We start from the raw sequence: 23834 nt of genomic DNA on the forward strand, positions 1-23834 counted from the left end.
TTAATCAGGCTAGAATTACCCTTGAATTATCTAATTTTATGGCTGAAACATCTTGTCAATAGTGCAAATAGATTCATATTTACATCTTTTGCCTTACCTCTCACTATCCTGACCACCATGTCTCAGACTGTACGTATAGTCTCCACAAGTAATGTACTCATGACGGTTCCTCGGACACTAGTGAGGCCATGCAGCAAACACCTCCTCCTCTTCTGGGAAGTGTTTGTACGATTAGTTTCGATCACGTGGCCACCGACCACGCCTACTCAAGCTGTGATCATTCACGGAACGGAATTTCGCTACAACTTTCGCTGAAAGGTCGATTTTGATACTGCAATCACAATCAAGGTAGGACGCAAACAATCCCTGACGACCCCTGTCCTCGGGACAAGTTTGATGAGGAGGATTGACTAACTTAACGTTACATCTGCATATATTATTATAACGTTACTGATAGTACAGTAACTAAGAAACGCCTCACCTTGTTTTAGCATCACAGATCCTCTGAACTTAGGAGAACAGGAACAGGCTCAGTTCCGCATTGGGATTTTCGTGCCTTCATATTTCCCGGTACAGTGGTGACCAGTGCCTGGCCTGCCGAACACAGGCAGGCGGGAGTTCTTGTTTTCAAAAACGATGCGTCGAGAAACTGTGGCGACGAGAAGCCCAGTTGCCTAATTTCCTTTGCCGTGAACTTACTTTTGTTACTAACTTAGGCATACTGAACTTGAGTGCATTACGCCAAATGTAGTTAATCAAGGAGTCAATGAACTATCTATTAATTACGTTACGTTTCAAATCCGGCGCGGCACGACACACGCTTTCGCTTCAGCCTCTGACGGTGGATACCATATTATTCAGCAAGGGGGGGTCGCTATCTTATTCAACCGTCTATATACATGTGGAGGATACAACAAATATGTTATTTGTGTTAGTAATAGGATGCTACGATCTTAATACTGTTCTTTTACGATAATTAGACCTTTATAAACTCGGTTTGAATAAATCAATCCTAAAAAGCTACATAATGGTACCTTCTAACATTATAAACTGTAGCTACTTATTCGTGTCTGTACATTCGAGGCATAAGTTGGATTTAGCTATAATATCTTATATAATCAAGCAATTGTTACAAGTTGTCAAAGTTTCAATACTATTGTAACTTTTCCTGGTAACTGTTGAAAATACTCCGCAGGTAGCTACTTCTTACATCGATCTCGGGCTTTTGATTGAGCTGTCCAAACGGCTCAACCTAGCAGAACATTCGTAGACTCCATTTAGTGGCACATACCGCGAAGTGACGCCTCTTCAGCCTGTCCGTGACCAGGAGACCGGCGTGTTGTGCATCTTTAGATCGCTCCTTCCTTCCCTATCCCTTCGTAGCTATATTCACACAGATTCTGTGTATCAGATACTCCTCCTGTTTAAGGTGGGTGTGATGTTACATTTTGTTATTTTGATATCCTTGATGTTGTTTATGGTAACGTATGGCGCGCGTGATTTGACTTCGCGGCTTCCTACAATTTTATGTGTGAATGTGTGCCAACGAAAGCTCCTTGCAATGATTTGAACATCCGTTTGATAAACACTTCCTCTTCGTTCCAAACAGTTCCTTTTAGACGTAGTTAAGCTTTGTGTTGTCTATATTAGGATTTACTTGAAATACACAGCACAGCAGAGGTAGGAAAAATGAAGATCAGCGTGAACCTGCTGAGTCATTTAACACAATGATGATGTAATATAGATGAGGGTAGCCTTTGTCCCGCCCACGACAAGTGTAAACGGCAGGACAAAACACATCAGGTCCTATCAAATACTGTAACATAACAAATTGTTTACTTGCAAATACATACCCAAAGGTTAATCATTCTAAAAACAACTGCTTTCTTTTATCATCATCATGAACAGAGATGAAGTGACTTTTGTTGTCCATTGCATTCGAGGACTATCATCTATTGACTTCATATCGCTAAATACATTGTTCTTAAAAAGAATGGATATAGGTCATCCTATGGATGAAGGTAAATTAACGTTATAGCTAACACAGGTATGAGGGGCCTTCAAAAAGTAATGCGACTTGTTTTATAACAGGCTCATTTGTTCATTGATTGAGTTGAAATTTGGCACAAAGGTACAAGAATATATCCTCTAGGGATATTGAGATATTTCAATTTGTTGTTCAGATTTTTAAGAGTGACTGACTTGAGTTTAAGACGACCACACCCTTGTTATCCCGTCTGTAGAAGTTAGAGGGTCAATTAACGTGCAATTGATAATGTCCCTGAATCACTTGTAGCTATTGTAGGAAACTAAAACTGCACGTGTCAATTTGCATCTCTCTATAAGCCACATGCGCATTTTCATCTTTAATCATTTATTCTTTTTTCCTTCCTGGGGTGAAGTGAGGTCGTCAGGGTCATGGATTTGGGGTGGGCTGCTTTATATATAATAACGTTTCGGTAACTGACTCTTTTAATAAAGTGAAAAAAATCAAACTTAGCACACTTCTTGGTCTTGAAACAGTTAATAATTGTCCCAAGTTTCGCATCTTTTGGCTAATGGAAAAGCAGTCTACAAAAACTTTATTCAGCAAATCACGTTTTTGGCTATTAATCAATCAGCCTGTAATATAGCAACTCGCTCCACTCTACTGGTGACATGACATATGTTCTCTTTTTCCTACTTTTTCATGACAATTGTGACATTGTCTCACTTTGCAGTTATCTGTATCTTTATGAAGGGCTCACGGCTACTTCTTAATGGGAAATCAATCATCAAGGTACGAGCAATGTCGTGTATTGCTGTCGTTCAAAAGATATTTATGAAGAAGGTGGCGATAACACAAGCTATAGCCAAGTCATGCATGTATCCCATTCTTATACTAGTATTCAACGTATATGCATTAGAACCATCTTTCCCATAGCCTCCTGCACAATTTGAGTGGCTGGCAATTTTCTGCGTTTTTATTGGCTAGCAGATCTTGCAAGGTGGCCAATGAAAGTCCTCTGCTGGCTAAACTCCTTCCCCAGCTTATGATACTACATGTTGTATCTTATGCCACCGAAAGATCTGCTTGGAGATTATGCCATACTGTACAGTGATACAAACACTGTCCAGTTTGAATCACTGCAAAAATTAACCGTGACCTCAAATCCACTGCAAATTTTCAAGAATTACCGTAATAATATTAAAACTGTAAAAGGGGCATCGCAAGACTGGCAGTCAGGAGTGGGGGTAAAAATAAAGACATCATTTCCTCTATTACTCCTCTTGTAGTGACCCAGAACAGCTCAGCATGTCGAAGGAGTTTGTTGAAGCCACTATCCGCGACAACAAAGTGGTGGTGTTCTCCAAGACCTACTGCCCATACTGCAAGATGGCCAAACAGCAACTCAACAAGTACAAGGGGAAGTACAAGGTTTGTAGCTGAAATTTAATCTGGATATTGACGTAACTGTTTTTATTGTTCAAGTTGTTTCTCTTGTTAATACCCTGTATAGCTAATGCTTGTATTGTTTTTTTACTATTTCCAGGAGGAACCTTTGATTATTGAAATTGAGAATCGCAAAGACTGCGAGCAGATCCAGGCTATCTTGGGGAAGATCACTGGAGGTCGAACAGTAAGGCACAATATTTTTGACTGCTAGCTGTGATGTATGTCAACACCTGAAGCTCCACGAATGTAAAGATGGATGCTCAAAGTTAATGACAAAGTTTATTTACAAGATCTTACCTCAGGGTAATTAATGGAGCTTTGATACATTTAATTTGATAAAGCCTGTCACACAGTAGGAAAATCTTGGTCGACAAGTCTGCAAACTCTAAGTGACATTTTTGGCAGTAATTCACTCGTTATTCTGTTGATTATTGCAATCTAAATGAAAGAACTTTATTGTACAACATTTATACATGGTACAATTTAAGAATGATCAGTCAACATTCATACATGTATGCAAGAGTCTAAGGCACTCTTTGAGATATGATAACCCTCTGGTGATCAACAAACATAGGGCCAGTTTACACGAGGCAAAACAATGACTTGTCCTAAAAATGTCCTACAACGTTCGACGCGTTGTAGGACGCTTTTTTTGCCCATGTAAAAATGTTGTGCGGCACGCCACAGTGCGTCGTTTTCATTTTTACAGGGGTAAAAAGCGTGTCCTAGGACACACTCTGCGCATCGAACGTCATGACATTTTTAGGACAAGTCATGTTTTTGCCTCGTGTAAACCGGCCCATAGTCAAAGCTTATGACAATGGCATAAAAGTTTGAGCAGCTTACCTGTTTAATCTTGTCCCATATTTTGAGAGGCCAACAGCCAAGAGATTCCTAGTGGTACAGGCCAACCACGACTCTCATGATAAGTCCTAAGATGTACAAATGTTGACCAGGTTAGGTAGACCAAGTTATGCTATAGTAATTATCTATGAACATGCAAAAATTCATTCAACTTTATCTTTCCTGTTGATGTTTGCATACTAGAACTTACTTACTTTTGTTGAGCTCCCACTAGAAACAGCTCTGAAACCTGTACAGATTTCTATCTTAATGATATTTTTTATATTCAAAGGTTCCCCGTGTCTTCATCAATGGCAAGTGCATCGGTGGAGGCAGCGAGACCAAGGCTGCAGAGGATTCTGGGCAGCTGAAGGTGATGCTGAGTGATGCTGGGGCCATCTAGTCCAACCTGACAAGATTTTAGTGCCTGAGAGCACAAGCTAGCACGCACCAATGACCTTCTATACCTAGATCAGTAATTTTGTGTTGTGATTTTGATATACGTTTTCTACAATGATGTAGAAATTAGTGATGCATAAGCAAACACAGGCAGATTTAAGCATCAACAAATACTTTTCATAGACTTCTCTCTAGAAAAAAAAAATTCTGAATCTTATGGTATCTACTTCTTACTTGTTTGACAAAACAATTCCTCTGGACAAATCAATAGCTTGATAACCTACAAAGCACTGAAATAGATTTTTGGTGTGACATGCAAAACAGACCAATCATGTTGCCACTACAAAACAACAAAAAATTCACAAAAGAAGGTGTTGAAGACAACTGATGCATAACTTTTATTGAACTTGTTATTCCTCTCTACATACATCTAGCTTTGTTAACATTGTTATATGCAGAGCATGCTATTCTGTTGCCAAAGTAAAATAACATTGTTTTTAGTTAGAACAGAACAAGGTGTAACAAAGAAAACAAATGTTAGAGGAACAAAATCTTAAAATAGAGAAAAAAATCCAGTTTCAGAATGATGATGACCAGTTTAAAAGATGGTGCAAGAATGATCAGTGCTAGATACTTTTCCATTATCTAGTTCACTTTCTTATTCCTCACCTATACCCGTAAAAATATTGTGTCCATTTTAAAGACATGCAAACACTGACACTGGAAAAATCTCTTTAAAAAAACTGAAACAGAGCAATTTACAGTCATAAGGTAACATGCTAAACCCATCACAAAGCATGGAATGTTTGTCACAAATATTGTTCCTGACTGTAAAATAATAATGTTTTACTACTGAAAAGTTATATGTTGCAGAAATACAACTATGAAATACAAACCTATACCAGATTGAAGTACATGTAATGCTGTTATGCAAGTTCTTGCATAGTGTGCAACAGTTCTGTAGCACATGTACTAGAAGATCTATACCAAATGGACATAACCATGTTCCAGTGAGTTTTTTTTTCTACCTAAAAGAGCCAAAGCTGAATTTTCCACAATGCAAACATATTGCACAGATAACCTTGCTGAACTGACTACTTTTAAAGGTGTACTGATCAAAATACTTATACTCTCTGTGGGGAAATGGGTGTGCTCTGCTCTTTTCTTTACGCTAAATAATATTTTCTTAAAGCTACTGACATGAAAGACCTTTGGGACTTATGTATGGTACATGTACATTTGTATCAATACATGTAGCTTGAAAATACCAAGAGGTAAAACTTCACTCATGGTGTAGGCACACAGCAATGACTGTTATATATAATGTAACTTCAAGTCATGTTGCAGCTGACTAAAGGATGTATCTCACTGCCGCTGCAGGGTTTGGTAACTCAGATGTACCCCCACAGTACCTAGAGGTCACGCAAGTGAACCTAGAGGTGATGCAAGCGAACCTAGAGGTGATGCAAGCGAACCTAGAGGTGACGGTTGCAAGCACGACGTTTTCTTTTTAAGTTAAAAAATAACGCAAGTGGCAAGATGCCCCAACAGTGACCTAACAGTGACCCCATCAACAGTACCAAAGTTATATTTTGCACCATCTATCAAAAGGAAACATCCTTTTATCACTGAAAAGCTATTTTGGATGCCATATAGATGTGCTAAGCATTGTTCCAGATATCATTTGTGACCCTTTGTGTGCGGAATCATCAAAATACAATATAAATCTTTAGCAACCCATATTGCACTGCTGCAAGGGAAAAGGCCTGCCTGTTACAAAATCTGACTACCGGTATAACTGCCACATCCTAGTGACCCCTTCAACTTAATCACAACCTCCATTTGAAGTCATCACTGCACTCTTAATGCTTTTCTGATGATATCCTGCTTCCACTCACTACTCATCTTCCTGTGTGTACTTGAACTTCTTGCGGATCTTGAGGAACTTTTTGATGTCCCACATGTCTCTGTGCAGCATCCAGTGTCCGTTGAAAATAAAGTGTACTGTCATGTTGTCCTCAAAGTTCAGGTCTGGCAGAAGCTGTCATAAGAAATGGAAAAATGTGAGAGGGGTAGTTTTTTTGTCCAAAGCAAGCTAGGTTTACTGAACTGACTTGGTAAAATACAATAAAGAAATTGATAATTTTATAGCTTGTAGAACTTCACTATTTTGTAAATTGCTTGTTTTAGTCACTATTGCAAAGTTCTTTTTAATTCTGTCCAAGCTGTCTATGCCTTTTTCCACCAGCCTACTACAGGACCTAGGACCCAGGCCAAGCCAATCTTACCATCCTACCAGTTACACGACACACATGAATAAATAAAGGTTCAAACAAACAAACAAACAAACACTATCTTCTACCTCACATCTTGTCACTCTGAAATATTACAGTAACTATAGACACACACCAATAAAAGCAAATAATAAACCAAAGACAATACACCCATTTTCATGGAGGCAATAATGTGTGCACAAATCCCACCTTTTGGCTGATGAGGAAGTATTGGGAAGTGTTCTCCCTGCAAGCTGACCCCACGACCAGATCAAACACCCGCCGCTCGTTGGTGGAGTCCATACCCTGCAGACGAGAGCAAATGTCATTTTGTGGCCTTGTCACATTTTTCATACAATAGGTTTAGGTTAGCAAATTGTGAGCATTCTTAGGACAGTCATGGATGTGTAATACAAAACTCAGCTCACTTCAAGTAAGTTACAAACACATCTGTTTTGCTTTGCCCTTGGACCACACAACTGTGAAAGCACAAATAATACTACTGAAGAGGGCTAGTCCACTATTACTTGTAGAAGCACTGTCAGTTCAATTTCTATACACTGTCCCAAACGTGCTGAGTTCAGAGAAGCAGTGTGTACCATTCTAAGTGGAATCCACGAGCTAACTCTCTACCCACTAGGGTCTCACAGATTACCTGATTGATTTCATCCACGACCCTGAAGGGACACCTGGTCAGCCCCTGTAGCGCCATGAGGTACAAGATGGTGGACACGCTGCGCTCGCCACCACTCTGGTGGTATGGGTTTAACTCGTGAAGCTGTGACGCGTTACGGAATTTCACACGTATCCTGACTCCATACTTGTCATAGTCATCCTGAAAGTGGATTAGCATGTATGAGGATAATGTCAATAAATACATAAAGAGAATTAAAATCATTAAAAAATTCTTAGGTCATCCCCTTATCCAGAGTCAACCACCCTATATACAAGGCATGATGCCACCCTTCAATCAACAAGAGTAAGGCTTGCCTCATTCTCTGCATGAAGGTCAACCTCCCCGACACATTCCAACATGCTCATGAAGCGAGAGAAGTTGTAGTTGATCCTGTCCACCAGTTCACGCAGCGGCGTCAGCCAGCGCTCCCGTACCACACGGATCTCCTGCCGCTGACTCTCCAGATGATTCCCTTGCTGGTCAACCTGTAATTTGTGTTAGGAAACAGTGTGAGACAAAAAACAAATCTACCAGCAAAGGCACCAAAACAAGGGGTATACAGTGTGATACATGAGCCATTTTCAGCAGTTTAAAAAGTCTAAAATATGTTCACTTTGAAGTCAAAATTTCTTATGCTTAAAGTAAAAGAAGTCTTTAATTGAAACTGAAAAAAACTGAACAATGTTCAGTGCCAAAAAACTGTCACTTGTAAAACTCACCTCTCTGCTGAGTTTGGCTATGTCCCTTTGCCTCTTTTCAAACTCTTCTATGACCTGAAGAAAAGCAAGTGCAGACATTGTAAAACATATGAAGGTCAACATGCTCATGAAGCGAGAGAAGTTGTAGTTGATCCTGTCCACCGTTTCCAAAACCATATCCAGTTGCTTGAGTAACTACTTTTTGGTGTATCTTATTACCTGGATGTCTAACCTACATTGACATATTGTAAAACATATATTCTTTTAGCAGTGAAAGAAAATCACAAAACTCATCAAGATGTACATGTCATGTATTTGTCTTCAATAAAAAACAACAAAAAGAGTAACGCTAAGACTTGTTTTTAAAATCGGGATACAAGAAAAAAAGCTTTTTCCCTTACCCCTGGGTCTGTCTGGAAGCAGAGGTCAGCTCTGGCTCTGGTGTCGTTGATCATGGCTTCAATTTCATCCAGGTCATCAGTAGGATACTGGTTGAAAGCCTATGTGAAAGAAATTGCTCTAATTCAATGTGTCCTCATAGTATTTTCTGTCATACAGACATGCAACCAGTATCGTATTGATTCATACTACTGTACTACATATTAGGCCCTCCTCCTAAGATTTGCATTGAAAACAGTTGAATGGCTAAAAGCTGCTTGCCGTCATATCTAATGAAAGATGATTTAAGTGCTTATGACGCAAAAATATGAAATTTTCTGATTATATGATAGTATCAATCTATCAACATACATGCAAGGTGCCACAAAGTTTAATTGACACAAAGATTGGGACAAATGGCGCAGATGCATATGCTAACTAGAAAGCCAACATTTTTAAAAAAATGCAGGATGTTGGCGAAGGGAAAAATGTATTCTTATATTAAATGGATGTTTAAAAAGGATTTTATATTAAATGGATGTTTGAAAAGGATTTTATATTAAATGGATGTTTAAAAAGGAAAAAAATTGTCCCCACTCGGAATCAAACCCGGGTCGACCTAGTAACCAAAGAATGCGTAACTGATGCTCTAACCATTCGGCCAAGCTTGGCGCAATGGCAAAATGTAGGCATTTTAACAGGTATACAAATGTATTGCGTAGCTTGAACACTTCCGTTCACCGTTGAATTTGCAAGATTCCAAAGTCCAATTTTCTGAAGATAATGTTTTTGTGTGAAAATTTATCAATCTCGTTCATTCCATGGCAGGCAACTTCTTCCTTGAGCGCCTGTTTGGTCGAACGCATGGCTGATTCACTGCAGCATGACGTCTCAGCTGCTATTATCAAACTTTATGCCAAATGCCATTTTGTGTCCTCTGCGTTGATAGGTACACCTCTGACGTACCCCGGAGAAAGTCTTACTTTTGGCCAATCAAAAAGCTTGAAACGCGGAGTACATGTTTACAGCTTCCATTTTTTCTGAGTTTTGATTGGCTATTATCAAACTCGATGCCGACTGCCATTTTGTGTCTTGTACGTTGATAGGTTCACCTCTAACGTACACCCGAGAAAGTCAGTCTTTCGGGGAATCAAAAAGCTTGAGACGCGGAGTACATGTTTACAGCTTCCATTTTTTCTGAGTTCCAGTTGGAATATGTTGCAAATATCTGCACAAAAACAGAATGTAGGCTTCGCCAACATAATTAAATAATACTGTTAAATGTAATCAGAAAATGTTATATTATGGTGTCATATTATAACATATAACACAGCTAGGAATGTAAATCTTCTCTAATGAATGCAGAATACATGTAGCAGACAACAACAAAGTAGATCAAAGCTCTCTAGTCATTCTTCAATAACAAATGTGTCTACGGTTTACCTGTCTTCACATAAAAAGGCAAACAGATCGGTAAATGTACATGTATACATACATTCTTCAAACAATTGCCCTTGGCAAGTACAAATGTCTTAAATATCAAGAATCCATGTAAAATACATCATATGGGCAAAGAAGCAATTGAATAACATTTAAGAGACAGACTAATAAATGAACGCTTCTGATTCTGAATATATATTTTATCATTTCTATACTGTGTGAGCAATCCACACAATCACTCATGGTGCAGTAGTTGAGTTTTACATACATCTATCCAGTGCTGAGGGGGTGACAGTTCCCCTGTGTCTTCTCGCTGCTCCAGACCGATGGTTTCCTTCACCACGTCTATGGAGCGTTTGTACCGGTCTTTGGCTGCCCTGGCCTCCTGCTCCGCCACGTGTGCCTCTTGCTGTAACGTGAAGATTATGATGAGCAGTTGTCTTACACAGCAGTCCTACCTACAGGGACTGTTGAGGGATAGCCACACCGTTGGGGTGGGGGCCAGTGATGGCCTAAACCTCATTGTACAAGTGCAATAAGGCAGTTAAGTACGCATACCACGTATCAAGTTCATGCAACTAATGGTGGACCCTACTCTACTCGTTAAAAATCATCTTTATTACACACAAGATGAATACATACATGTATATATTACAAGCTAAAAACCTAGGACAGCCCTTTGTATAGATCTGTTCTCCAGGTGGGAGCAAGGTATTAAAAGAAGTACAGTGACAAATTAAAATCGTTTAAAAACATTAACGTCACATTTCATAACATTTTTGGCCCAGATACATCATAAAATTTAGACCCAGATACAAACTAGTTTCTGTAGGTAAACTGAAGTACAGTCCCAAGTAGGTGTGTTTCGGGCACAGTAGATAGCATAGGATGCACAGAGTGCGCACTTTCCCAGTCTACTTTTAAGATGTCTCACTTCACGGTCTTTGTAGCTGACCGGACAGAGTGACTTCAGCTTTGCAGTGTTCTCGCCGTTAATCCAACCTCTGCTCCCTACTTCAACTGTAACAAGGCTAGCCCTGTAACTACTGTGCACGCCAAAACGTGTAAACCCCTGCCGATATAATCTGGTCATTTTCTACTCAGTCCAAAGTTTGGTCTACTGATTTTTTTCAGTTCTGTTTTTTTCGGACCGGACCAACAAGAAATAAATGGTTTTGTACCAGTACATCAGACTGGTACCTACTCATAGTTTCAACAATATATATCTTTTTCTGGGTGAAAGTTCACTGGCATGAAGTATACAAGGTTACCTTGAGTCTACGCTCTGCATCAAACCATTCCCTCTGCTCCATCTCTAGGCGTGACACCTCTGCCATTGCTAGGAGGTGCTGCATACTGAGCTCCACCTTCTCCTTGTGATGGTCCAACACTTTCTGTAAGTGATCAAACAGGACCCCACTTAGCTGCTTTGTTCATATTTAGTACAGCACTTCAATGCACAACTGTTTACATGAAGGGCTCAAAATACTTGTTCTTTTAAACTACAGCAAACTGTGAACTGTTGAAGCTGAACATTAACATATACATCATCATTTATGACCAAATCTAAAGCTGCATGCAGACCTTGATGTACTCCTTGAATTCTTTCACCAGCTTGAGTCTTTTGTCATTGATGGCAACAATCTTTTCCTTAGCTTCCTTCTCTGCTGCTTCAAGGTCAACAGCATCATTCTCATACTGTCTGATCCTGAAAAGACAAACTTCTACTTAGTAGCTGTTTGCTATTTGTCTGCATACATTGCATAATTGGTCAACGATCTAAGGTACAAAAAATACCAGCTAATCACATGACGGCCAATTGCATAAGTCAGGGATACACACCGTTATTTTCTGGTGGATAGTACTAGTACTTGTAGGAGTAAAAAAAAAATGCAGCTCATTTCATACGATTAAGTATCCACTAGTCCCACATGCATCAGAATACATTCAATTGCCCACTCTACTAACAAAACTTTCAAGGCCCACCCAGCATTTATGTAAAAACTCATATAAAACTGTTGGACTTTTCTTGTGGGCAATGTTCATTTCATTATGCATTATGCATCAGTCTCAAGAGCAGTGCAGAAGTACCCACCTGGACTCCTTAGTCTTGATCTTCTGCTCAAGACTACTCTTAGTCTTACTCTTCGCATTCAGCTCTTTCTGTAGATGGGGACATTACACAACTTCAGCTCATCAGTATTGGATGAAGAATTTAAAAGCTGCTTTATCCCGATGAATACATTTTTCAAGGGAAAAGTGAATAAGTGAAAAAGATATGGACTAAAGTGGACTTTTGGGAGAACAGTTTTCCAACAGGAAGCTGAGTTGGCAGGAAAGGTTCTACAATGCAAGCCTGATGAGAGACAAATGAAGCGACACATGAAGCGTCGTCCTTTTCATGCTTTGAAGAAACACATTGGGTTGAAAACGGCAACACACTATACAATATGCTTGACAGGGAGTCATGAACGTTGTAAACAATGCCGCTGAACTAACATGAACTTAAGTGTTAGATATTTGTACCTTCTCCTGCTTGAGTCTGTTATCTCTGAGTCTCAGCTCACCCTCCTTCTTGTCCAGCTCCTTATACTGTTCCTGTCCTGCATCTCGGTTGGTAAGGGCTTCCTAGAAGGGAACACATATTAACTGTAAGCTTCCTCATCTTATGTTTAGAAAGCCAGATGTTTCAAAAAGTATGGTTTTATACAATCATTTCTGTGTCAAACTGGACAAAGGCAGTCTCTTCAGTTATCACCATCTCTGTTGTTTGACAGTTTCTTCACTTCATATCTTGTACTTCCAATAGTTCATATAAACTAAGTTCACCGTAAGCTCCCTCTCCACTTGTGCCCTCTGCTCCGCATCAACTGACAAGTTCAGCAGATTAGCTGCCCTGAAGAAACACATGTACACAGTCTGTTAGCTACACTCTAGAAAAGTGCACACGGTAAAACAATCATAAGCAGGTCTACAGCCTAAGGAACTCACACAAAAACAAATAAAAAAGCAGTGCACAAGAAGCTCTATCTATACTCTAGTAGACCCTTCCATTGACACAAGTCATGAACTAGAAAGTTTGTTGCCACAGATGTTGAACTAAGTTTATCCTGACAGTTCATAACATTAGCAGGTAAAATAATGAGAGAATTTCAATATGCAGGAACACAGACACACCTTTAGAGACAAAACACATATACAGGGATATCAACACCAAAGTCAAATACATGTACATGTATCAAATTCATTAAGATGGCTTTTGCAATATGACAAGATAATATCCAAGCACTTCCTTACCGAACAGAACTGTTGGTAGAGCTGATCTCTCCAGTGTAGCGGGACTTACTCACTCGGTACTGTAGAGTGAGTGAAGGGAATCATAAGCACCTTATCCAATTGCTTCAGTAACTTTTGTATTGAGTATCTCATTACCTTGATGTCTTATTTTCATCAGTGTATTGATCCAAATATATTGCCTGACACCTTAATTCTAAAGTAAAGAAGTAAAGCAAAGCAGACAGCAAGCTTCATCAACACAACTTGATTATTAGGTGTAGCAATACGTCTGTTGTTGTTTTTTTATTTTAAGAAGGTTATGACTTCTTTTGTTACCTGTGTTCCAGGTGTGTAGATACAACGAACACCTGATTCTCTCAGCACCTGGGAATCAAAGGGCAAAAGCAACAACAATGAAGCAGAAAAAAATCACATTCAGTCTGTTACAATCATTGCATGAGCAACATGAGCATCAGAAAGAAAATTAATCTGTGTAAATAATTAACATATAGAGCTGAATATGACATTTTACATATGACAATATGCATTTCTAATGTTAACACAGAACTGTTTCAACCATCAACTTGTAGCACTATGAAAATTTTGCTGCCCCTTCCACCATGAAATGAAGTCTTCATGAAATAAATGAATCAACAGTATTTCACAGTGCCATAGTCACCTTCTCTATGTTCTTCTTGGTGGTCTCAGTACCAATAGGGACATCCTGTAGGTTGTACATCTGACACAGGTATGCCATGACTGGTTCTGGGGCTTCAAACAAATCCTTCAGGTAATGTTGGAAATCATACCTGTCCCTGCATGGATGACAAAAGGTTAAAGGTATATGATTGGGACGACATTTGAACTCATTGTTTCTGGTTATTAAGTTTAATTAATCCTACGGCATGCAAAACAATTTTCAGGGAGTGAAAATGCAAAATCATATGGATGCACAGAAAAGTTGCAAGTTTGTTAACATCTAACTTACAAGTGTTCATTGGCAAAAAGGCGACCGTGATACTAATAGACAGCTACTAATAGAAAATGAAAAGATATATAGACACCTAGTGTACAGCTTACCTTAGCTGCTGTATGGGTTTTGACACAAATTCAGACACTGGTTTGGTGGGAGCCTTCACAGCATTCACCTTCAGCTTCTGGTTATCTCTAACCTGCCATACAGGGGAACTGAGGGTCAATCTTTGGTCAAGTTAAGTCAACTACATGGATGGCATCTTGTGGAGACCCCAAATCTAATCTTAAACACCGTAATGGTGTTTATGTCATACCTGTGACGCGAAAACGTTTGATACGGGTGTTCTGAACCGGGCCGTACGTTTCCGTATCGCTCCACAGGCTCCACACAGGCTCCATTCGAATAAATCGAACTGTTTCGAGCGGGCCGAATATGGCACGGTTGGCAATTCGAATACCTGATTCGGACGTTGGAACATTGCTGTTGCAACACTTATTGTTCGAGGGCACCAAATTTGTTCAACTTCTGTCGAATTTCGCATCAAAATATGGGTTTTCTCAGGTGGGTATGACATAAATAAAATACAACACGGTGTATTCCGCATCACCCTCGGTCTCAGCCCTCCCACGGGTCGGATCACCCTCCGGCCTTCGGGCGATCCGACCCGCGGTCCGGCTGATACCTTGGGCGATACGGAATACACCGTGTTGCATTCTATATATATATAGAATGGCACATATCTCAATTTCTTTGGCCCTTGGGCCACATGGATGTTCTAGCCCAGATAATACTACAGCAGGGGGCTAGTCCACTAGTAGCGACAACTTTTGTACTATTTCCAAGAGGTGCTGAGTGCAATGCAGAGAAGCTGCATGTACCATTTTGACTTGACTTGTTCAGGGAATCAAAAACCTACCACATGCAAAACAAGACTTAGTTTTCTACCAACTAAGCTACAGATTGCTACAGTCATAATCTAATGAATACTGTACCTGCAATAGTGTGAAGAAATATTACTCTAACTTTTGGAAAATAGGATAAACAGTTGTTGCAATAGAGAAACAAAAGCAAGTCAAAGACCAAACGATAAACCAAACCTCATTGAGGAACTTGTTCATGTCTTCCTGGTCCTCGCACACAAAGGCCCTCATGTCGTTGTAAGAGATGTGATGCTCCAAGTATCGGGCATAGTTACGATTTGGTACATTCATCTGAAAACAAAATCATTACACCTTTAATTGACTTAACATACAGACACCTGAAACAATGTATGACATGAAAAACAAGGTAAATAAAATGTAATACCATACCATGTTTGACCTAAAAAAGAAGGAAAACAGCAAAGGGGCCTCCGACAATTTCAATGCAACACTGACGTTTGGGAAGGATTATCGTCAATCCATCCCCACCCTCTCCCCATGTTCCTACAGACTTTCTTTTTCATTTAGCATTTTGAATGTTAAGTTTGAATGTGTACCGTAGCTTACAATGAGCATGACAGGTTCATAGATGGTCTTCTTGAACTTGTCCCTGTTGGCCCTCAGCCACTGCACGGCGTCGTACGTGTGCCGGTGCTTCTGTCGCAGGAGGTTCAGCCTCTGGTTCCGCACATCCTCCAGGTGCCTGATCTCATCCTTACACCCTGGGAAAGGTAATAAATAACCTCAGCAATCAACAACTTCTCCAAGTTGGCAAGACATAGGAAAATTAGTTTTCATGTTTGCTATGGTTATATTTTTGCAAGCTTCTCTGTGACCACAAAATCATGACAGTGAATATACATTTCCACTGAATTACTACAGAATTGATTCAACCACAAATTTACATCACAGTGAAAACTTCACTTCCCCTCTACTGCAAAATGTAGTCCCAGAGAAAATAATCCGCAGAAATAGCAGATTCCTCTAGAAACTTCGGAGTCTCTAAAATCTCAGGCAGAAGCTGACAGTTTTTTTTGCAAGTGTGCGGTTTAAAGAAAGAAATACAGTATAAGAAAGTACCCAGTTGTTGGGATTGTTGACACACGTTGTACTACCTGTGGCATGTATAGAACAAACGACTGCAAAACCTACTCTTAATGTCCCTGTCTAGTCCCCGGCACCCTTCCTTGATTCTTTCTTTCTCTGTGTGCAGTTTCCTCATCTCTGAGTTGATGGTCCTCAGCTCGGTACCAATCTCATTTATTCTTGGCTGTCAGAGAAAACATAATTTATGGTCTGTCATATATCAACTTCACTATATTTTAGCACATACACACATATAACATTAGATACATTATCATCCACATCTTATTTTGGGCTGGAAATGTATTGAACATGTTTTACCTGACATTTTCTACCTCTTCACTGCCAATCTAAAATCACTGCAAAAATGTCTGCTGTCTTCTACCTGCTTTTCCCATAGTCTAAGCACTGTATACTGTTGTGTAGTATTATGACGTATTGGAGGCACTCATTACTGTAAAACACACGATACTAAAAAGGCACAGTTGACTTATCTTCACTAGTGTGCATAATGTGGCTGTAGTACTACAATTGTTTCAACCGCAAACTTAAACCATCACAAACACTCTATTTTCTTCCTACAACATAATAAATCCCCTCGAACTTAAAGTCATTTACTGTTGATGTGAAGTCCAATTACTTCTAGAAGACAAAATGACTAGTGTGAGGGAGACTTACCGTGACATCCTGGGCCGTTTCAATGACTTCCTGCAGTTCATTCTGCAGGGCACCCAGGTGGCGCTTAAGTTCGTTCAGCCTGACAGTGGAAAAAATTCTAAAGTTGGCTTTTCGCTGCATTTAGTACATCATACAATTTTTATCATATAACACGGGCCTAGTATAAACTTAACATGCTTTTCCCCTCCTCTTGAACCTGTGGTTTCAATTGTTTTCTGTTTAGTAATATCTGTTGTGCAGGTAAATCAAATCAAATCAAACCAAACCAAGGTCATAGTTTTGCCTTTCAAATACAAAAATTTTCAAAATGGGATTACAGGATTGAACATCTAACACAACAACACATAAAGTTTAGTACCATTCATCTTACATTTTGATACGGTCACTCTCTTGCTGTTTCTTCTCTTTGATTAACTCCTGTACATCCGTGATCTGGTGATGCAAAAAGTATGACAAGATGAAACAACACAACCTAAAACTTCATCTTTATTGCCTTGCCTTGGTCAGAAATCGACAAACAGCATGCAACATACAAAGCAAGTACTTTATCCACAAACATAGGCATGGTAGGTATGAGGGATGGTAAAACTTAAGTGAAACTGTCAGATACATGTACTTACATCCTCCCGTAGCTGGGCAAGATTTTTTGATCGCTCCTTGCACTGTTTTGTCTGCTGGCAGATCTGATTTTGCTGCAGAAGAAATCAAAACACTATCATTAAAACGTATAGGGTACATGGCCATTACTGAGTTCTGATCTGTTCTTAAAGCCAGGAATGAAAGTGTAACATGAAAAAAGCTCACTCCCAACCCTGCAACAAAAAAGGCAACTTTTGATAATTACAAAAGAACACAATATTTACTTTGTAAAAGTACCATTTTTGAGAACTGCTGCGCAGATTTCATAACAGATCACTGCATTCACTGACAATCACCTTATAATGTAATTACCGAATGACAAGAATCCAGGACCATTTAGTATCCCTTTTCTTCTACTAGCCTCACTAACTCGAAGTAACTACTGGTTACATGGTAATCAGAAGAGAAAGAGAAACAGTTCACCTTTGCCTTGATGTCTTGGTCAATCTTCGCAGCACATTCCCTGGCACGATCTGTCTGCTTCTGGCGGGGGGCGTTTTTCGTCTGTTCCTCTCTCAGCCTCTGTGTGCACTCTGTTTTCTTGCTTTTGGCTGAGTTGAACTTCTTTTGATTTTCAACCATTTGCTGTAAATGAAAATATCTCATAATGAGACTTTTGAATATAAATCTGCAATGCATAGTACATACTTCATACATATACAGAACCTGCCTTCTTGAAATTTGGAGGTGTACAGGTGTTTCTGACATTTACCTGCAACTAATCTGCACTGGTCCATGTTCAGGGAACAAAGTCATATTTGTAACTGGCACTTCTTGAACTTCAAGTTCTTGAAAGTTGCTAAATAACGCTAACTTTTTCTTCTTGAGAAAAAATACGTAATACTTACAGCCCAAGGTTTTTTCTTTTCCAGGATTTGGATTTTTGCTAGATGCCTCTCCCGTTCACGGTACCGTTTCACATCCAGCTCTAAGCGAGCATTTCTTTCTTTCAGACGCTCCAGGTGTGTTCTGTGCTCTTCCAGCTTGTTTGAGAGCTGACGTTCATCTCGGCGGAAGTCCTTCAGTTGGCAGTGATCTTCATACATCTGAGGTGATCCCACCTACAACACACCAAGAACATAGGTCAAACTAGAAGCATTGTTGCCATCCATCTGTCTCGGAAGGCAATGGTAGGCAGTTTGCCTGGCCTGCACATGACTTTTTAAGGTGAAGGAGGGGGGGTGGGTGACATCCTTCTCCACCCTCTCATCTACCGGCACACTAAGTTACTAGTGACTCAGTCCCACAGGGACAAGAACTGAATGCCAAGTGTAAGACACCAGCAGATGCAGGTTTGTTGTTTGGAGTTTCCATCTCCAAGGAGGACTTCAGACCAAGAATGCAAGGGGTTCCTCCTACCCGACTCGTGTAAAGCTGGACCGCACTGCGTCATGCCCGACCATGCCCCTAAGGCCTGCCACTTCCACAAAAGCCTGTCACTGCCACTAGCCACAGCTAGATGCTCATTTACACCTGAGTTAGGTGAGGAAAGTTGTGTAAAGTGCCTTTCCCAAGGGCACAAGATCGGTGCCAAGGCAGGATTGGAACTCAGGACCTTTTGGGCCTGAATCCAACGCGCTGCCCATTGCGCCTTGTGATCTCACCGAAAGAAGCATTATACTCAAGACAAAGCAAGACAAAGCAAGTAATACTAATAGCATATTGCAACTTGGCTTCAGCTGTTTTTAGGGGAGCATTCATGGCCACATCTACTCCTTGGTGGGTTCTTCTCGATGCACACACCAATTCTTCCAGGGGTCTGAGGTAGTTTGTGACAAAAAAGTGATGAAAGGGCTTCCAGGGCCCACTTTGAGTTCAGTTTTCTCATTATCTGCTGAGAATGGGCGTTTGATATTAACATGGCTGGAAAGCGTAAGAGTGTTTCTGGTGAAAATTGATTTTGAGCCCGAGCCACACTTATTGAGGCTCGGGCTGACTTCCATCTATACCTACGTGTTGGAAGTGCCTCGCCCCGTTGACCCAGAGTCAATGCGTTCTGTGTAAAAAAAACGGGGTGTCCGGCACTGTGTTGTATCACTACAGTTTTGGCAAATTTAATTTTGCGGATAAGGTCAGGATGACATTAAAAGTGAATAATATTGTTCATTGTTGTTTGTCGTGGTGTGTAACGTGCACCATAGACTGCAGTCTAATACCATAATAGAAAAATGTTCGCGGTGGCTTTAAGTTTGCGGTGAAGTGGTCACCGCAAAAATCATGAATATTAATCCACCACGAACATTTCTGCATTTACAGTACTAGTAATCCCTACCTACCGACCCAAACAGGAAACACAACATTTTTTCCAAGGCCACAGACACTTGCCCTCTGGATGTTGTACTACTTGTAGTAACATAGCTGACATAACACAGATAGGTCCTTTTACACTACTACCATGAGCAGCTGTCAATGACAAACATTCCAAAACATATGAACACCAAAACTTACAGCTTTCTCTGTGTTTTCTAGCAGTTGATACCTGTCCATCTTGGCAAAATCTTCTACTCTGTGCTGAAATATAAAAAAAGATATGTCAATTACTGCACCAAATATTACAATTATATTATATATTACAATAGGGGCTTTCATTTTTTTCCTAGAGAAAATAATGTTGGACATAAAGGCCAGTTTATTTCCTGAAATCTACTTATAGTATACTATCCTTGCTGACTCTTACCTGGGGCAGGAACTGACACAGGTTGTTGATCTGGATGTTGAAGCTGGCCACAGTCTCCAGGACTTTCTTCTGGGTGGCGTGCTGACCGTTCAGACTCCAGTCAGACCTGTTATCTCGGTGAATCTGTCTCTTAATCACCACATTATCCTCGTCTTCACCGCCATGTCTGCAAAGAATGTCAACCAAGACAGGGTTTGAAATGCCACCTGCCACTCGCAGATAAAACAAATGCTCTACCATTAAGGTGTTGTCAAAAATTAGAATGTACATTAAGACAGGGTGAAACAGCCACCCTCTATTAAATTTTAATACAGAAATTAGTAAGAACTCTGATAACAATATACTCACAGCTCCAGTTCAATATATCCTGTTTCCTTGCCATGCTTCACATACTCACTAACCTACAAAAGGATAAGGTCAGGATGACATAGTGAATAATATTGTCCATTGTTGTTTGTCGTAGTGTGTAATGTGCACAAGTTTGTTCACATTGGAATATCATGGTATAACGCGTTTTTAAAAACAGGGTATTAAGGCACATCAAGTCGACAGTTGGTAGTTTTAAACTGCAATATCCTGAAAATATTGCAATTTGAAACTAACGTCCTTCGGCGTGATATCCCAAAATACCTTATTTCAAAAAGAGACGGACATAGGTTACCCAACGGATAAAGGTGAACTAGCGTTACCATCCTAGATGGTAGGATATGAGGTACAATACGAGGCAGAACCTGCCTTCACACTTTAGTTTAAGGCAGAAAATGAATAAGAAAATCAGAAAAAAATTCGCAAAGATAAATACACCGAATTCTAAAAACTCCAATCCAAAGATTTACGGGGGAATGAGATCCTTAATTTCTGTTCTTTTCCTGTTTCCTGGATGAAATAGCAGCAATAAAATAAGTCTAAAATAGAAATTCATATGCAGATTCATAGTAAAAACTGCAAAATAATATGTATACTCACCTCCTTTCCCCTGTCAACTATTTTGGTGCTGCCCCCCAGACCCAGGCACATCGCACATGTCATGGCAGACTTGCCGGTATGGTTAGGTGCAATTATCACATTCAGCCGGCAGCCAGGGAAGAACTCACATTCATTGTATGACCTACAAAAGAAAGAGAATAGTCACATGACAATGATAGAACCTTTCTTAGAGGCGGAATTTGTTTTGTTTGTTGTTTGAATCTTTGCTCATTTAAAAGAAGCTCAAATCTCCCTGCAGGCCACTTATCATTGAGGCCATGAGACGATAGTAATGGTCAGACAAAATATAATGAAGATACACATTGCATGCCTAATAAAATTCCAACAAAACTGTAAGCATACAGCGAAATTCTTACACATAATGATATAAAACGAATTATCATATAGCCAGGCGCCGCAGACCAATCAGAAGACCCCGTTCCATGTTGGTTATGATGCCGTAACAGATAGATTCAGGCCAGGCAGGTGTGTATCGCTCCTCTGATTAGTCATATACACACAAGAAAGTAAGGTATATGCAGGCATTGGCAAATAAAAAGGAGCGAAACATATGCCAGAGCCGAGCGAATAAGTACAAACTGCAATGGGGAATAGCTCCTTCTAACACTGATAATGTGTTCTGTTGTTCTAAAAAGCCTGCAATGTTTCGAACATTTTCTGTGGAAATTTGGGTTCCAAATGCAATCTGTAATTTCCTTAGTCCTTACATATGCATGTACCAAAGAACAAATGTGAATTTTCAGAAATTCAACAAAGGAATTCACACGTATTGTACCAAGGGATCTATGTGTCATACAGGAGTTTGCAAGTTTGGGTAGGCTATATGATAATAACGTTAATGACCCGCCTGTTCCTCGGTGTACACGGTGTCATAACGCCTGGTCCTTTGCTATGTTACCACCTCATAAAACCACCTCGTTCGCTTCGCTCACATCAGTGGTTTTATGAGGTGGTTATAGCAAAGAACCAGGCGTTATGACACCATATACACCTCGAGGCGGGTCATTAACCCTTAAATATTATATATGCCTACTTTTGGAGTGTTCACTGTGCTTCTGAGTTTCCAGTACAAACTTTACAGTAAAGTAAACACCTATTTTAGTCTTTACTTCATGAGGGGGTAAAGGTATGTAGGTAAAGTAGGCTATTAAAAGAGCTAACAATAACATGTCCCTAACATCAGGTGACCAGAATTATTGAATCAACTCACTCCTGAAGATAGTTGACATATGTGCAACTGAAAATTTGAGGTGAGCAACTCTGCTTTGTGTTGAACAAAAGTATGAAAATTCACACTGTGGTGTGGTTTACCAGGTTATGCAAATGATTGTCTTTGCCACTTGGGTGTGAATTACTTGCAGCCAACATAGACTAGAGAACAAAAGAAAGTAATCCTGTGCTGTCTCCCCTTGATAAAACCTCATTGATACCACCAACTGGGCAGTGATGCGGCGGGGATAAGCTTCTGAGTTACAGAGATACTGCTGACAAATATCAAACTTCGAGACGGGGCGAAACTCCCTTCCACGGCAAACTCCCTTCCACGGCAAACTCCCTTCCTCGGCAAACTCCATTTCCCGGCACAAGACAACCTAGCCAACGCTGAAAATCGCGAACCAGCGCCCCCAGTAAAACCAGCCCCGTTCGAAGACTGCAGAGGAGGCTAGCAGATGCCTACTACAACTTGTTTTTAACCTCCTTGGTTCAAGATAACCAAATCCATCTGTGGAAGACCCCTACTTGTGTGGGCCCCCATGAACTCTGGAACAAACTGAGTTTGCAAGTCTTTTCTACGTTATTCCAAATTCAATCCATTTTGCATGTACTATACATGCAAAATGGTACCTGTAGTGATATATTCAAATATTCATACAGAAAATAAGTAAGAAAGTGAAAGTGCCTTCATACAAAACTTTGAAACTTTGTCTGGCGGGCCCGTTACCGCCCTGAGTCTACGACGCACAGTATCTGATGTGGACACGTCTTCTGAAATAGTCACTGATGTTATTTATCAAATCATCAACAAAACAGAGCAGGCGCCATGCATGCCCGGACAAATCAACAGCATCAAGCCTCAAGCCCCCGTCTGAAACGGTCGTAACCTTACTGAACTTACATGAAGTTGATCAGCTTCATACGGACGATCGCCCCTCGAACGAAGCCATCTGATGATGCCACTGGCATTGGGGATAGCTGACTGTCGGGATCAGCTCCTTTGCGCTCAGATCGTTTCGAACTCGCATCTTTCTCCCTCGACTTTCCCTTTCTTTGCGCCATCTTCAGGAGAATTTCCCGCGAACGTCTACACGCGGGTGTCTGAATAAGGGATGCGGGCATATGGAAACCAGACTGACTGATCTAGACTGTCAATCAAAATTACCACTTTGTCCAATCACATAGCGCAAATTAGTCAGGTGATCGTTTGTGGGCGTGTCAAATTTTTCTTTTACTCTCA

General features: G+C 40.2%; 3 protein-coding genes across 5 annotated transcripts in view; 1 reads left to right on the top strand and 2 right to left on the bottom strand.

The window, feature by feature from the left end:
• LOC118409909 (leucine-rich repeat serine/threonine-protein kinase 1-like) overlaps positions 1-1039 on the bottom strand; it is a gene marked incomplete at its 3' end in the record, with an annotated part of 35987 nt that extends 34948 nt beyond the window's left edge. The window contains 1 exon segment of the mRNA XM_035811286.1: positions 482-1039.
• On the top strand, positions 288-5547 carry LOC118409958 (glutaredoxin-like). 3 transcript variants are annotated; one of them, XM_035811375.1, is made up of 5 exons: positions 1243-1429; positions 2721-2779; positions 3277-3418; positions 3534-3620; positions 4572-5547. In XM_035811375.1, exons 2-5 carry the CDS (start codon positions 2760-2762, stop codon positions 4680-4682), a joined length of 360 nt encoding a protein of 119 aa, XP_035667268.1. In that variant the 5' UTR covers positions 1243-1429; positions 2721-2759; the 3' UTR covers positions 4683-5547. The 3 variants fall into 3 exon arrangements, with proteins under 3 accessions (XP_035667270.1, XP_035667268.1, XP_035667269.1); XM_035811377.1 differs by lacking the exons at positions 1243-1429; positions 2721-2779 and adding an exon at positions 288-348; XM_035811376.1 differs by lacking the exon at positions 2721-2779 and having other exon boundaries at positions 1246-1429.
• On the bottom strand, positions 5053-23671 carry LOC118409915 (structural maintenance of chromosomes protein 5-like). The gene is made up of 29 exons (XM_035811300.1): positions 23496-23671; positions 21359-21500; positions 20741-20793; positions 20393-20558; positions 20164-20226; positions 18564-18776; positions 18139-18300; positions 17697-17768; positions 17447-17508; positions 17077-17155; positions 16468-16585; positions 15883-16037; positions 15493-15606; positions 14500-14591; positions 14099-14234; positions 13756-13803; positions 13441-13499; positions 12973-13039; positions 12670-12771; positions 12239-12306; positions 11728-11851; positions 11415-11537; positions 10412-10552; positions 8727-8825; positions 8347-8400; positions 7942-8112; positions 7607-7786; positions 7162-7257; positions 5053-6719 (listed from the first exon to the last, which is right to left on the bottom strand). The coding sequence occupies exons 1-29, from the start codon at positions 23654-23656 to the stop codon at positions 6576-6578; spliced, it is 3264 nt and encodes a 1087-aa protein (XP_035667193.1). The 5' UTR covers positions 23657-23671; the 3' UTR covers positions 5053-6575.
• Between the last annotated feature and the right edge of the window lie 163 nt (positions 23672-23834).

The sequence above is a fragment of the Branchiostoma floridae genome, chromosome 2, assembly GCF_000003815.2.
Source record: "Branchiostoma floridae strain S238N-H82 chromosome 2, Bfl_VNyyK, whole genome shotgun sequence".
NCBI classification, from domain to species: domain Eukaryota; kingdom Metazoa; phylum Chordata; class Leptocardii; order Amphioxiformes; family Branchiostomatidae; genus Branchiostoma; species Branchiostoma floridae.